Source organism: Triticum urartu, chromosome 2, assembly GCF_003073215.2.
Source record: "Triticum urartu cultivar G1812 chromosome 2, Tu2.1, whole genome shotgun sequence".
In the NCBI taxonomy this organism is placed as follows: domain Eukaryota; kingdom Viridiplantae; phylum Streptophyta; class Magnoliopsida; order Poales; family Poaceae; genus Triticum; species Triticum urartu.
Window position 1 is genome coordinate 486109403 of NC_053023.1, and position 12790 is coordinate 486122192.

General features: G+C 44.5%; 2 protein-coding genes across 2 annotated transcripts; one reads left to right on the plus strand and one right to left on the minus strand.

Annotated features, from left to right (window-relative positions):
* The first annotated feature begins 4120 nt into the window (after positions 1-4120).
* On the plus strand, positions 4121-7899 carry LOC125538089. The gene is made up of 4 exons (XM_048701391.1): positions 4121-4310; positions 4439-4552; positions 5565-5669; positions 7325-7899. Exons 1-4 carry the CDS (start codon positions 4199-4201, stop codon positions 7582-7584), a joined length of 591 nt encoding a protein of 196 aa, XP_048557348.1. The 5' UTR covers positions 4121-4198; the 3' UTR covers positions 7585-7899.
* A 1214-nt stretch (positions 7900-9113) lies between these two features.
* LOC125538090 (protein LURP-one-related 7) lies at positions 9114-10843 on the minus strand. The gene is made up of 3 exons (XM_048701392.1): positions 10488-10843; positions 9704-9916; positions 9114-9572 (listed from the first exon to the last, which is right to left on the minus strand). Exons 1-3 carry the CDS (start codon positions 10728-10730, stop codon positions 9447-9449), a joined length of 582 nt encoding a protein of 193 aa, XP_048557349.1. The 5' UTR covers positions 10731-10843; the 3' UTR covers positions 9114-9446.
* Between the last annotated feature and the right edge of the window lie 1947 nt (positions 10844-12790).

A 12790-nucleotide genomic window follows, 5' to 3' on the forward strand; every position in this document is an offset into this window, starting at 1 on the left:
ACTATATGTTGCATCTAGTTGCTAACCCTTTCTTTTTCGTGTTTATCTAGTATATTTTGTTGCATATGATCGTACATTCTCTTGATGAAGGTGCATCTCTAACAAGTACCTAGATTCTTGATGGCGAAGAAGCAGTGCTATGTCATGTACGAAAAGAAGGTTCCAGGAGTGTACGATGAGTGGCCTGAGTGTTAGGAGCAAGTGGATGGGTTCTCGGGTGCAAGCCATAAATGCCTCAAAAGCAGACAAGAAGCCGAAGCTAGTTACTTGAGGTTCACGCTAGCGCGAGAGAGGACTCGTAACCGCCGCCTCATGTACTGCATAGTTCCGCTCTCACTCATAGTGATAGCTATTCTCGCGTACATCATTGTTTAGATAAATGACGATGTAGTTGCAAGTATTCGAGACTTGTATCGCTATTTTCGAGATGATGACGAGAGACCACTTTGTGTTGGATGATGATGACATGATTTGATGAGACTATTTGTATGTATATGCTATGATTACATTTGTGGTCTCGCAGCCATTTGTATGTGTATGATGATGACATTTGTATGTGCTAAAGATTCTTGTATAAAGCCTATTCAAATACAAAACAAATATGGAGAAAAAAATTCAAAAACTAATAAAATTAGCAATAGCGAGGGGAGTAAAGTTAGCAGCAGCGTGCCACTAGCAGTAGCGCGGCCTAATACAAAACGCTAGAGCTATTAGCAGTAGCACGCTGTTCTACAGCTCGCTGCTACTATGCTTGTATAGCAGTAACGCGGGCCAACACGTGCTGCTGCTACAGGTTAGCTGTAGCGCCGTATCAATAGCGCGGATGCCCGCGCTATTGCTATACCTAAAACCCGCGTTGCTGCTAGGCTTTTCCCTAGTAGTGCTCTGGCTAACATATTCGACTGTTCTGTTGGTCAAATGCCTTTTACGTACTTGGTCCTACCTCTTGGGACATCAAAACCATCTGTTCAGGACCTCATGCCCATCATTTGCAGTGCGGAACGTCGCCTTACCCCAACCATTGCAATGATGTCGTACGGGGGTAAACTCTCTTGGCTTAACGCTACGGTCATGTCCTTACTGATCTATGACATGTGCACTTTGAAAATCCCTCCCAAGATACTTGAAATGCTTGATAAAATCAGACGTCGATGCCTTTGGACAAAAAAGAATGAACAAGGAGACAAGTGTAACTCCCTGGCTGCCTGGGATATGGTATGCAAACCAAAGAAATGCGGAGGGTTGGGAGTGATCAACTTAAAAATTCAAAATGAAGCCCTCCTGATGATTTTTTGCATAAATTCTATAACAAGAAGGACATTCCATGGGTCTGTTTGATCTGGGACGCTTATTATTCTGACAAAATACCACATGCCATAGATCCGTTGGCCTCTTTCTGGTGGCGTGAAATTCTTAAACTCACGTCCAAATTTTGTGGGATTTCCAAAGTTCTGGTGGTAGATGGGACGATGATGCTTTTTGGAAAGATCTCTGGCTGGACAACATAATACAAGACTCACACCCCCGGGCTTTCTCGTTTGCGTTGCATGAAGACGTCTTTGTCAAGCGTTTCTTGGAGAGCACAACATTGCATGAGAACTTTCATTTACCGCTCACACCCCAAGATCTCAACGAATTACGGGACCTTCAAACTCTCTCCTGGCAAACCAACCCGACCACCTCAATCTCTGATATCTGGTTATATACGTGGGGCAAAACTGAATTCAAAGCATTTGATTATTACAAGTTTTGCTTTAGAGAAGCTCGTGCCCATCCTACCTTCAACCCGCTCTGGCGATCTAAATGTACAATGAAGCTCAAGGTGTTCAGGTGGCTGCTCTTCCATGACCGTCTCAACACCCGCAATATGTTGAGGAGGCGCCATTATAACATTGGGCATGACTATGATTGCCTCCTTTGTGGATGCCATGTTGAAGAAACGGTTGATCATATGATATTCACATGCCCGTTCAGTCAAACCTGCTGGAGCAAGTTACAAATCACATGGCCCACATTCAGCTCGCGCCTAGATGTGATTCGCGAAGTTAGGGCTGCCTGGCACGACCACCTCTTCGTGGAAATTTTCATCACCTCAGCATGGAGCCTGTGGAAAGAAAGAAACAACAAACACTTCAGGGGGGTGGCTCCATTGATACGCTCTTGGCTGGACAGATTCAAAAAAGACTTTGAGTTGCTTCAACATAGGGTTAAAGAGGCACATATTGCCTCACTGCTTAATTTTTGTAACTCTCTCTTGTAACATCTTACTCACCTCTTTAGTTTAGCACCCTCTCTCTAGTGGATGATCACCCCCCCCCTCTGTACATACCACCCCACCATGTAAACCACCTTTTATATGGAACCTCTCCTACTGTCAATTTGTCAAAAAAACATCAAGCTTATTATCATGGAACCATTCAAATAATAACATCACCTCACTCTTGACAATCTCCCAACAATGTTGGAAGAATTCAATAGGAATGTTGTCTGGCCCTGGTGCTTTATTTGGTTTCATAGCGAAAAGTGCATTCTTTATTTCAGTTTCTGAGAAAGGTCTAGTAAGGATAAAATTATCGATATCTGACAATTTCTCATTTGTCCCCCACAAATGTTCACCCATTTTACAAATGTTCCCAACTGCAAGACCAAAAAGGTCCTTGTAGAAACCAGTAGCATGTTTCAACAGGTTTTTAGTTCCTTCTATCACCATATCTCCACAACTGAGAGAGAAAATAGTATTCCTCCTCCTTCTCCAATTTACTATTCTGTGACAATAATATGTATTTGTATCCCCTTTCAACAACCAACTTTCATGAGATTTTTGTAACCAAGCAACTTCCTCTTCAACTAAGAGATTGTGCAACTCCACCGAGATTTCAACTTTCCTACAATACAGCTCAGGCGACAAGACATCTGTTTCTTCTAGTTTTCTAAATGTTCCAATTCCTCTCTTAACAATCTCTTTTTTTTTCTAGCGTGCCCAAACATGTTGGATCCCCAACCTTTGAAGAACTTTTTAAATCTCTTTAGTTTAATGTTCAAAATATCAATTGGATCATTGGAGTTAACCAGTTTCATCCAGACCTTAGCAATTAAGGGAAGGAAATTGGGATTTTTAGCCAATTCAAGTGAAATCTAAATTCTCTCCTCTGCACAGGAGCAGGGATCAGATCCTCAGTATTCAAGATCAGGCGACAGTGATATGAAATCTCTTTCACCAATTTCCTAACAAAAGTCAAAGGGAATAGGCTCTCCCAAGAGTTGGACATAAGAACCCTGTCCAATTTCTCAAGGGTGGGGTTTTGTTGATTGTTTGACCAAGTATACATACCACCATTCATGTCTACTTCTCTTAGAGAAAAGGAATTAATGATAGAATTAAACATATGAGAAGAATGCAAAGTCTAGTTTTCTTATTCTTCTCACCAACATGTCTAAGGATATTAAACTCTCCCCCCGCAATATACAGACAGGAAATGTTACTACACATGTCAAAAAACTCAGTTAAGAACTCTACTTTAAATTCCTCATGTGCAGATCCATACACTACAAGTATAGAATAGTTCATTTTTTCTTTTGTCCCATAACTCAAATTTCATAACATACCTTCCTACAATACAAGACCTGATATCGAGAGTGTCATGTTTAATACCGCATAAGATACCCCCGGATTTGCCAACAGAAGGGATCCATTTCCAACAAAATGATTCTTCCGGATCAATTTTCCTCAAGATCTTAGAGGAAAATTCCTTCTTCATTGTTTCCTGAATACCAATAAAATCCAAGCAATATTCCCTAATCATGTTAGATAAGCAAGTTGCCATACCCCTTTTTCCCACCCCCTACAAACAAAAGAGGCTAATCATTTTTTCTTGCATTTTGGAGAGTGAGCTTTTTTGCTAGGTTTGCCAAGAAGATCTGACGGCCAGAAATCACCCAGATGTGAAATCGAACGGTTAAAAAGACTGATAGGGTGAGAGGGCTCGCTTTAGGCTCAGTTTAGATTATTTTTTATTTTTTTGAGAAAAAGGCTCAGTTTAGATGCTCTGTAAAAGCCCAATACTGGCGATAGCGGAGAAGCGAGAGAGCCCATCAACCGGATACACACCGAAAAGGTCACCCGATATTGGGCCCTCCGTGCACTCAGCCCGAGCTCTGTTCAGTCACCTCGACGCCAAGCCCGACCACAGCACCACGAATGTCTACTCCGGCCGGCGACGGTGAGGACCCCGGCGCAGGGACGCCGGAAGCAGCAGCGCCATTCTCTGCCGACTGGAAGGAGCGGATCTTGGTCCCCGTCGTGGCCGCCGGTGAGCCGCCCTCACCTGTCCCTCGTTTTCACTTCCGCCTCCGTTGGAGTGAGGAACTGTCGTGGATTTCGTTCACTTTCGGGAGATATCTCTGATCTGTTGAGTTCGTTGACCTGGTTGCTTGGCAGGTGTTGTCGGAGCTGGGTTCGGGCTGGTGTCGCGGCACAGGGCGCGCCTTGGCCCGATCCGCGCTGCCGCTACCTATGCGGCTAACCTCTCCATCGTGGCCGGATGCTACGGAGGTGAGGCCCCTAACACAGAGGCATCAGATTTGTTGGCTTGATTGCAACTTCGAGATGAACTGAATCAACTTTTGATGTTTCTGCGTGGAACATTTAGTGTAGATGGTATCATGATGCGGCGGTGGAATGCTTTTCCTGTTTCTAGTGCACCATTCGAGATACTGGATATGCATCCTTTTACCATTGATTATGGTTTCTAGTCATTTATGGTGGGAAATTTGAATATGGTGCCTGCCCTGTCCCTGCCCATGCTATGAACGGTTTGCAAAATGTTGTGCCCTAACCATAGTAAAAACTCAAATTTACCCAAGGCCTTCTTTTAAAGTAGTATTTGATTATCTTAGTCTGTTGTTCACTTCATTATCATCGCGTAAAATTGCTCGTAATGTAAATCACTCTATTGAAGCAACCTTTTTTCGTTCTTGGATATTTTGATCACAAGATCTAAGGTCTTTGCTCATGAGTAATCACATAGACAACGTGGCAGGCTGGCAGCTATAATCTTGCAGCACATTGCTCACAGCAGGATATGTTTATTACTGCCAGCACTTGACTAGTGAAAGAATGTGCCCAGGGATTTACTGCTTAATATCGTGTCGAATTGTGTAAGTGGCTGTTTATATGTTGAAGTAGGATGTAGCCACGGCCCTATATGTGTTCTGGGAATAGTGTAGTTTTTGCGGGTTCAGCTTCTATTGGTTGGCATGATGAATGCACTTACTTTTAAGTCATCGAATATGGTTTATGTCTTGATCTTTAGTTGGCTATATACAAGTTTCACCTGCTGGCTCAAGTCTTGCTTTAAGGATGCAAGTTAAATATATAGCTACAAGCTAATTTAAACAGCAAAGTGGCCCATACTAGTGCCAGTTCCCATGGTATTGCACGCTTGCACAGTTCCGTGACTTCTTTTTCTCTACTTTGAAATGTTAGTTTGCTCATGTGAATTGATCAAGGTAACAAATAGCATGTTGGAGTAAACTTGCAAAGCACATACTCTTTTGATACTTAGGTGCACGTGAACTTGCAAGAGATGCTCGAGCTACAACACCTGATGACCTCATGAATTCTGTTGTTGGTGGGCTAGCAAGTGGAGCTGTTCTTGGCCGAATACAAGGTTGGTCATTATATTGCACAATCATATATTGACTTATGTTTCTTTTCATACTTAACGTCTTTCAGTGACTCACGTTTGCAGTTTTCCTCAAGTCAAATTTGTCTATAGTGTTCAATTCCTCATTGTTCTTATGGATTTAATCACCACAGTGCACCAAGCAAACTTATATATCTGAAAGAATTAAGTTTATGATATCACACATACTACCAGTATCAGATCAAGATACATATTAAATTGCATTACGGACTGAAGGTCAGGGAAAACGTGCGATTGTGGTCAGTCATGTGCGTTCTGGTAGAGCTTGTCCAAGTGCTTAGAAGCTAAGTGCTGTGCCAACTGGCTACATCATACATGATCAAAATATTTTTTTACCACATGACCTCCTCGTGTAATGGGACACTCTTATTTTCGCGCAAGTACAAGTTTTTTTTTTCAACTACATAAATGTATCCATGTACGAAACATCACAGGGTGAATTTAAACGGCACCTTGGGCTTATCTTGTTTTCTATAATCACATGCTGTGTGTGGCCAGGGGCGTAGTAGCAAGGCAACTATTGAGAAAGTTGTCTGTTTTCCCATATTTAGTGAGATGGCAGATTGCCTGTATTACTTTGCACATCGGAGGTCTCCACGGGATCTTCTGGTCTGTTCAAATTAACCACTACCACAGCACCCCCCGCGGCCCCCAACGCACACACACACACACACACGGACACAAAAAGAATTCCAGTAAGATCATTTTTGACGCTATGATATTTTGGGCCGGGGAGTACCTTTTCTGATTGATTTGCAAGTCGGCCATTCTAACTCTATTGTACTTCAGGAACTTAAAGATATTTAACCTTGGTTTCCCATGGGTATTTGAGATCAGTTAGCATCTACTGCAAATTTCAATCGGTTTTAGTAATTCTCAGATGCTTGGAATGTTTGCTAATCCTGGTCATCTCAACTTAAACAATAGTAAACCTAAAATTGTAGTCCAAATATGTGCAGTATTTAGTAAAAAGTTACTTCAATTCTCAGTTTTAGTGAGGTTAATCCTCCATAGGATACTTCTTGGTATCTTAGATTTCCGTTTGTCTTTTCAGTTTCAAACAAGCTTAATCAATTTCTCGTATTTAAAATTTAAGTCAATTCTCTATATACGTGGGATGGGGACGAGGAAGATTGGATGTTGATCTAATGGATAAGAAATGTGACTGGGATATAACAAAAAATCAAGTAAGGTGTGACTAGACAATCTCAATTTCAATATATTCAGTTTGATACGATTGCAGAGAAACACTGTTGTATTTGACTCTGTAGCCCAAAAGTACTCTGCTCACTTTGGATTAATTGGGTCTTACCAAACTTAACATCATTGCCCAAAATTTGGATGTTGATCTAATGGATAAGAAATGTGACTGGGATATAACAAAAAATCAAGTAAGGTGTGACTAGACAATCTCAATTTCAATATATTCAGTTTGATACGATTGCAGAGACACACTGTTGTATTTGACTCTGTAGTCCAAAAGTACTCTGCTCACTGTTCTACTATGCTTTGTGAGCCTTGAATATTCAAACAAAGAAAGTTATATTTATGTCCTAAAGGCCTAAACACACCAACAATGCGTCACCATTTCTAATTTCCTCAACTGACCGGAACTGCAGGTGGTCACTTTGGGGCGGTGAAGTATGCAGTCACCCTAGCGGTTGCTGGTACTGCACTGGACTATGCCGCGATGAAGCTAAGCCCTCAATGGCGTGATTGGAAAGAGCATTTGTCCGTTGATACGAAAGACTGGTTTACTGTACCCGAATGGTCACCTATCCAAGTGCTCGATGAGGAGGCCTTGGCGAAGAAACGAGAGCGAGAGGAGTTGCTGTTTGCTCAGCGAGCACTTGGTAAAGTTAGCAAGGAGGAGCCTTAGCTGCCGTGCTTCAGAGAAGTGCATACTGATATATAGGTTCGACGATTTTGTCAAGGCGTTGTATGTCTCCAAGCCGTTGTGTCGGGAAGGTTGCCAGTTGCACCTATCTTGCCCTGAGCTTTATATTAACCTTTTGACATATATCTTTTTTTTTGTCCAAGACATATATCTTTATAATCTTGTTTTGTTCTACTTATTAGTATGTCTGTACAATACCAATGGCTCTTTGGGCATCCTAGGAAGAATAAATATGGGAGAATCCAATCCAAGATGGGACTTGGTGTGAGAGTTCCAATGAATTTCCATTCCCTGCAACTTATCTCTCTAATCATGTACTCTCTCCGTTTAAGTAATTCTTTTTCTGATTCAGATGTATATAGACATGTTTTAGTGTGTTTGTTCACTCATTTTAGTCTGTTATCCATATTAAAATATCCAAAACATCTTATATTTGTGAATGAAGGGAGTATCATACCTTCGTTTCTAAATATAAGCCTCTTTAGAGATTTTAATAGGGATATATACAGATGTATATAGACATATTTTAGAGTGTAAATTCACTCATTTTGCTTCGTATGTAGTTTGTATTGAAATCTCTAAAAAGGCTTATATTTAGGAACGGAGGAGTGGTAGCAAAGTTTTGCATTTTGTTTCCTGGATGCATATGGACATGATTAGAAATCATTTTTTCTTCCATGGCTGCATTTTATCTTCATTTTACCGAACTCTTAGACTACGTTCCAAGAATGCCCCTCTAAGATGTTTTGGAGATTTTTCTTTGAGAACTCCACCCTTCATAAATGAAACAGCCACAGTTTTGAGTGATACAAACACCCTCGGATGGATCAAGCAGCCACACATGGCATGCCAGCCAAGGTATACACGGAACTCTGTCGCCATGTGATGCCATGTTTTTGGTAATGCCCAGGCTGAACAAATGCAATTTAACATTTTCATTATTGCTCATGACATGATACAATTCATCTGGACACATGCCAGGCCAAGGCCAGTGTATTGTGAACTCCGAGAACCTCGCCAAGTGACGGCGCCCTAAGCATTCAAAGGTTCTGGTAATTCAAGCGCTGAAATGATTGCCCATACTTTCACTGATTCCATCTATTCAGTCAAGATAGCATTTGTTATAAAATGTATACATTTCATCATCGGCGATAAGTGGACACGACAAAACTTTGGTGCTCAACTTCTCTTATCCTGTTGCAGAATTTCATTGAACGCCTTACTCAAGTTCTCAGAAGTTTACAGAGAGAATGTATCATTCTAATGGAACACTGTTTCTCGTGTGGGTGCTCAAGGGCTTAAGGCCTTTCTACTGAAGGCGTCTGCTTCATTAGGAACCTGCGCAGGAAATTTAATAGTTCATTCATTGTCTAATAAGAAAAGAAAATTCACTAGCTATTTTCTTCCTTTTGAGGGGAAAATTCACTAGCTCGGTACAAGGGCTGAGATTCTGGTATGATTTTCCATGCCCTCCATAACAACTAGAACAAACATCTGGTCGGTAATCCGGATTATAGCCACAATTATGCAACACATACTGCTGTCTTGATCAGAAGATAATGCTGGGTTTCATAGTACCATGTCCTATCCATCCCTTGATGCCAATGAATGCGAGAAAAGTAGACGCTTTCAGTAGTAGTCTAGCCAAAAAAAATAAAAATGAAACTGGACAACAACAAAATATTTACAACATATCAGTCTTTCCAGTAAGAAGACGACACGCATTTGGGTGCATGTTCGAGAATCCTTTTTTCGTCCAGTAAGTGCAATTGGTCAGTGAGAGAAGAATGAACTAAATCATCCTCTGAGCTTTCTGAAAGCAATGTTCGTATTCATCACCTATGTTATTTTTGAACAAGGAAGGTCATAACCATTGCCATGATCAGAATGTTATCGTTTCCTGGGTAAATCGTCACCCTAAACTTCCGCCTTGAATAGACGGCCTTATTGAGTTTGTACGGGAGATTTGTCTGCACAAATTAATAATTGACATTTTAGTGTCAGTCTAAAATGTGTTGAAAGTTATAACCATTGGACCAGTACACTAGACAACAGATAATGATCATCAGTGGATTACGCCCAACCAAAATTTCCATAGTACCTGAGCAACAATGGAGTTTCCCCTTATAATCGTGCATGCTCTTCGAGATGGATTTCCTACGAGTATGTAGCTTGGTTTTTGCTCCTCAGATGTGCTTCTCGGCGGGACAAAGACATGTACCTCCTTTCGATCTGAAGAAGTACACATTACCTTTGTTGAAAAAATTATGTCTTTCTGTTCCCAACTAATTCCTCTGAATGCCTGCCACGCACCCTGGAAAATAGTAGCCTCCCACTCAGTGACATAGTTTACATATGTATTATGCACAACAAGGGATAAATCACGAATTATTAAGGCGGGCATTACAAATGTAGCATCATCTTCAGGCTTCCGAGAGCCAAAAAACAAAAGCACGGAAATAAACTTACGTCAAGTATTGCACCTGACGTTGTGGCAGCTCGTACTATTACTCATTGTTTGTTCTGTCTTATCGGCCTAATTAAGCTTATCAGGTACCACCTCTGTTCCTAAATATAAGACATTTTGGCAGCTCAATGAACAGAGGAAGTATGATACTGAGTTACTGACACAAAGTGCTTGTATTCTTTCCTGAACTCTCCTGAAGTGTAACATTTTTGCAGCAATCCAACTAATACGAATCAAGTGAGGACAAACAAATTCGAGCAATCTACTCCTATTTCATAAGCAGTATACTTGAAGCTGAAACTTTTCTAAGCAACAGCGGAGTAGACCCGAATTAAGAAGCCAAGTTGACTTGATGATGGTGGAATCTCTCACTCAGAATTAAATTAACCAGAGCAGACGCCCAAGCTGGAATCATCACCTCGCTGGTCCTGGCAGTGACCAGAGTGCTCCCGGAGGCGTCGAGGAGCGCCCTCCCTCCGCACCTCCTGCCACAACCGTCCGCCGCCGTGACGCGAAAGGCGAGACCGCCAGACGCGTCGTGGACCGCCAGGTCGCCGCCGCCCCCGAGGAGCTTCTTGACGACCGTCAGATCGACCGGGACGACGGGCGCCGCCATGGGTACGGGCGGCGGGGCAGCGGCCGCGGCGTTTGTCCTGTCCATGGCAAGGGGAGAGCAAGCGAGGCGTTGGTTTAGGAAAAGGTGATCGGTAGGGGGTAGGAAGGAAAGGCGAATGATTCAAGAGTGGGTGGAAGAAGCGAAGAAGAGGCGAAATGTTTGCAAGTTAGCGTTTGGGCTCTTCTATTTGGCGTGGTCGACCAGAACCAGCTGACGTGGTCATTCGCGTCTGATTATTCTTTTCCTTAGCGGAATCAAATGTGCGTGATTAGGGCATCTTCAACACCGTCCATTAAACCTGTGAGCCAGGTAGTTTGGCGTCCGCCGAGGCCGGGATGGGTGAAAACAAATGTTGATGGTGCTCTCAACTGCGCTCTCATGATTGTACTGGCACATGAGTGGTGGCCAGGGATGCTAACGGACAGTTCTGCAAGGGAGTGTGTTCCAAGTATGTTGCAATGCTTGAACCATTCATCATCGAGCTTGTTAAGTATATTGATTAGATTAGATGCATAGGATAGACTAAATAATATTCTGGCTAGTCTTGTACACCAAGTAAATCATGTACTCATATATATATGTGCTCATGAGGCTCAAGCAATACAATAACAATTTCATCAATCCACTCTCTCCTTTTTAACATGGTATCAGTTTAACCGATCCAAACCCTAGCCGCCGCCCGCCGCTTCCGCTCCGCGCCGCCCCCGGGGCGGTCGGCCTCATGACCGTCGTCGGGGGCCGCGCCGCCCGTACCTAGTATTCGTCCGCCAATGGTATTGGCCGGTTGTCCTACAGAGTCTTTTTCCTGATTGCTTAATCCAGATTTTCTCTCTTTCGCCGTCGACCCTCGCGCGCCTCCACTCCGACTTCAGCATCGACCACACTAGCATCTTCTCCGACACGACAGCCTTGCGTGCTAGGCGACGGCCTGAAACGGCCGTCGTCCACGCCTCCGTCCGCGTGTCGGTATGCGCTGGCCGTCGTCGCCTTGATCCGATCGGGGATCCTACGTCAAGTCAACCTCCATCCACTTCAAGCAGGATAGGGTTGGACGTACGTGCGTGGGTGCACCGGCTTTGCTCGCATGGCGTGCGTTGCGCTGGCCCGATCCGTGTTGTGTGCATGTTGGCTGATAGTTCGTATACATGTACGAATCAACTTCCTGTCCAACACGTGTGCTCGTGGCTTAGTTGCCTGCTCATGTGACGCGACCGCTGCAGAACCCGCCGTCTTCATCTTGGCGTCCAATCACTCCATCTTCATTGCATGTTCGGCCTGATCAGCTGTATACATGCCTCCATCCGTGCCACGCGATAGATCTGGCCGTCGCTTGCGTGCGCCTTCACGGGTCCCGTGAAAATCATCTTTCAGTTTCGTACGTCCGTTTACCGATCGAGCAATGAGCTATCACTGTGTCATCACGTCAGGCCGTAGTGCTGCCGCCCTGTGATTTTTTTCCGGCTGCACCGACCGTGTCACCGCTCCATCACCTCTTCAAGCCGTAGTGCCGTGGCCCGTCGTCCACCACCGTCCCAAGGTCGTCCGCTCTTAGTTGTCCTTGTGGCTGCACCGACCCTCGCGCCGCCGCTGTGTCGTCCCATTGGGCCGTAGCGAGCGTGGCACGCGGTCCATGCTGCTGTCCTGAGGCCGTCCCCGTGGTTGCACCGACCCGCGTTTCGCCGCCGTGCTGCCCCTTCGGGCTGTAGCGCCATGGCCCGTGGTCCCCGCAACCGTCCCGAGGTCTTCCGTCGTCGCCCTGACCCGCCCGCCGCCGCTATGTCGCCCCTTTGGGTCGTAGTGCCGCGGCCCGCGGTCCACCGCCGTCCCCGCGCGTTGACCTCTCGCGGTATGCACCGCGCCATCTCCCTTGGCGCGGGAACGCCACCGTCTGCGCCGGTCTTCGTCACACTGTCGGGTTCCTCGCCTACTTCGAGCATCACCGCCGCTCTCCTTCTCTAGCCGTTGCCGCCTCCTTACGCCGCCGCCGCCGCCGCTGTTCTTCTTTCGCGGCTCCACGGAGACTACCTCGACACCGGCGACCCCTGACTCGACACCGACCACGGCGTTCTTCGCACGGCTACCTCGACCACGGCTACACCACCCTA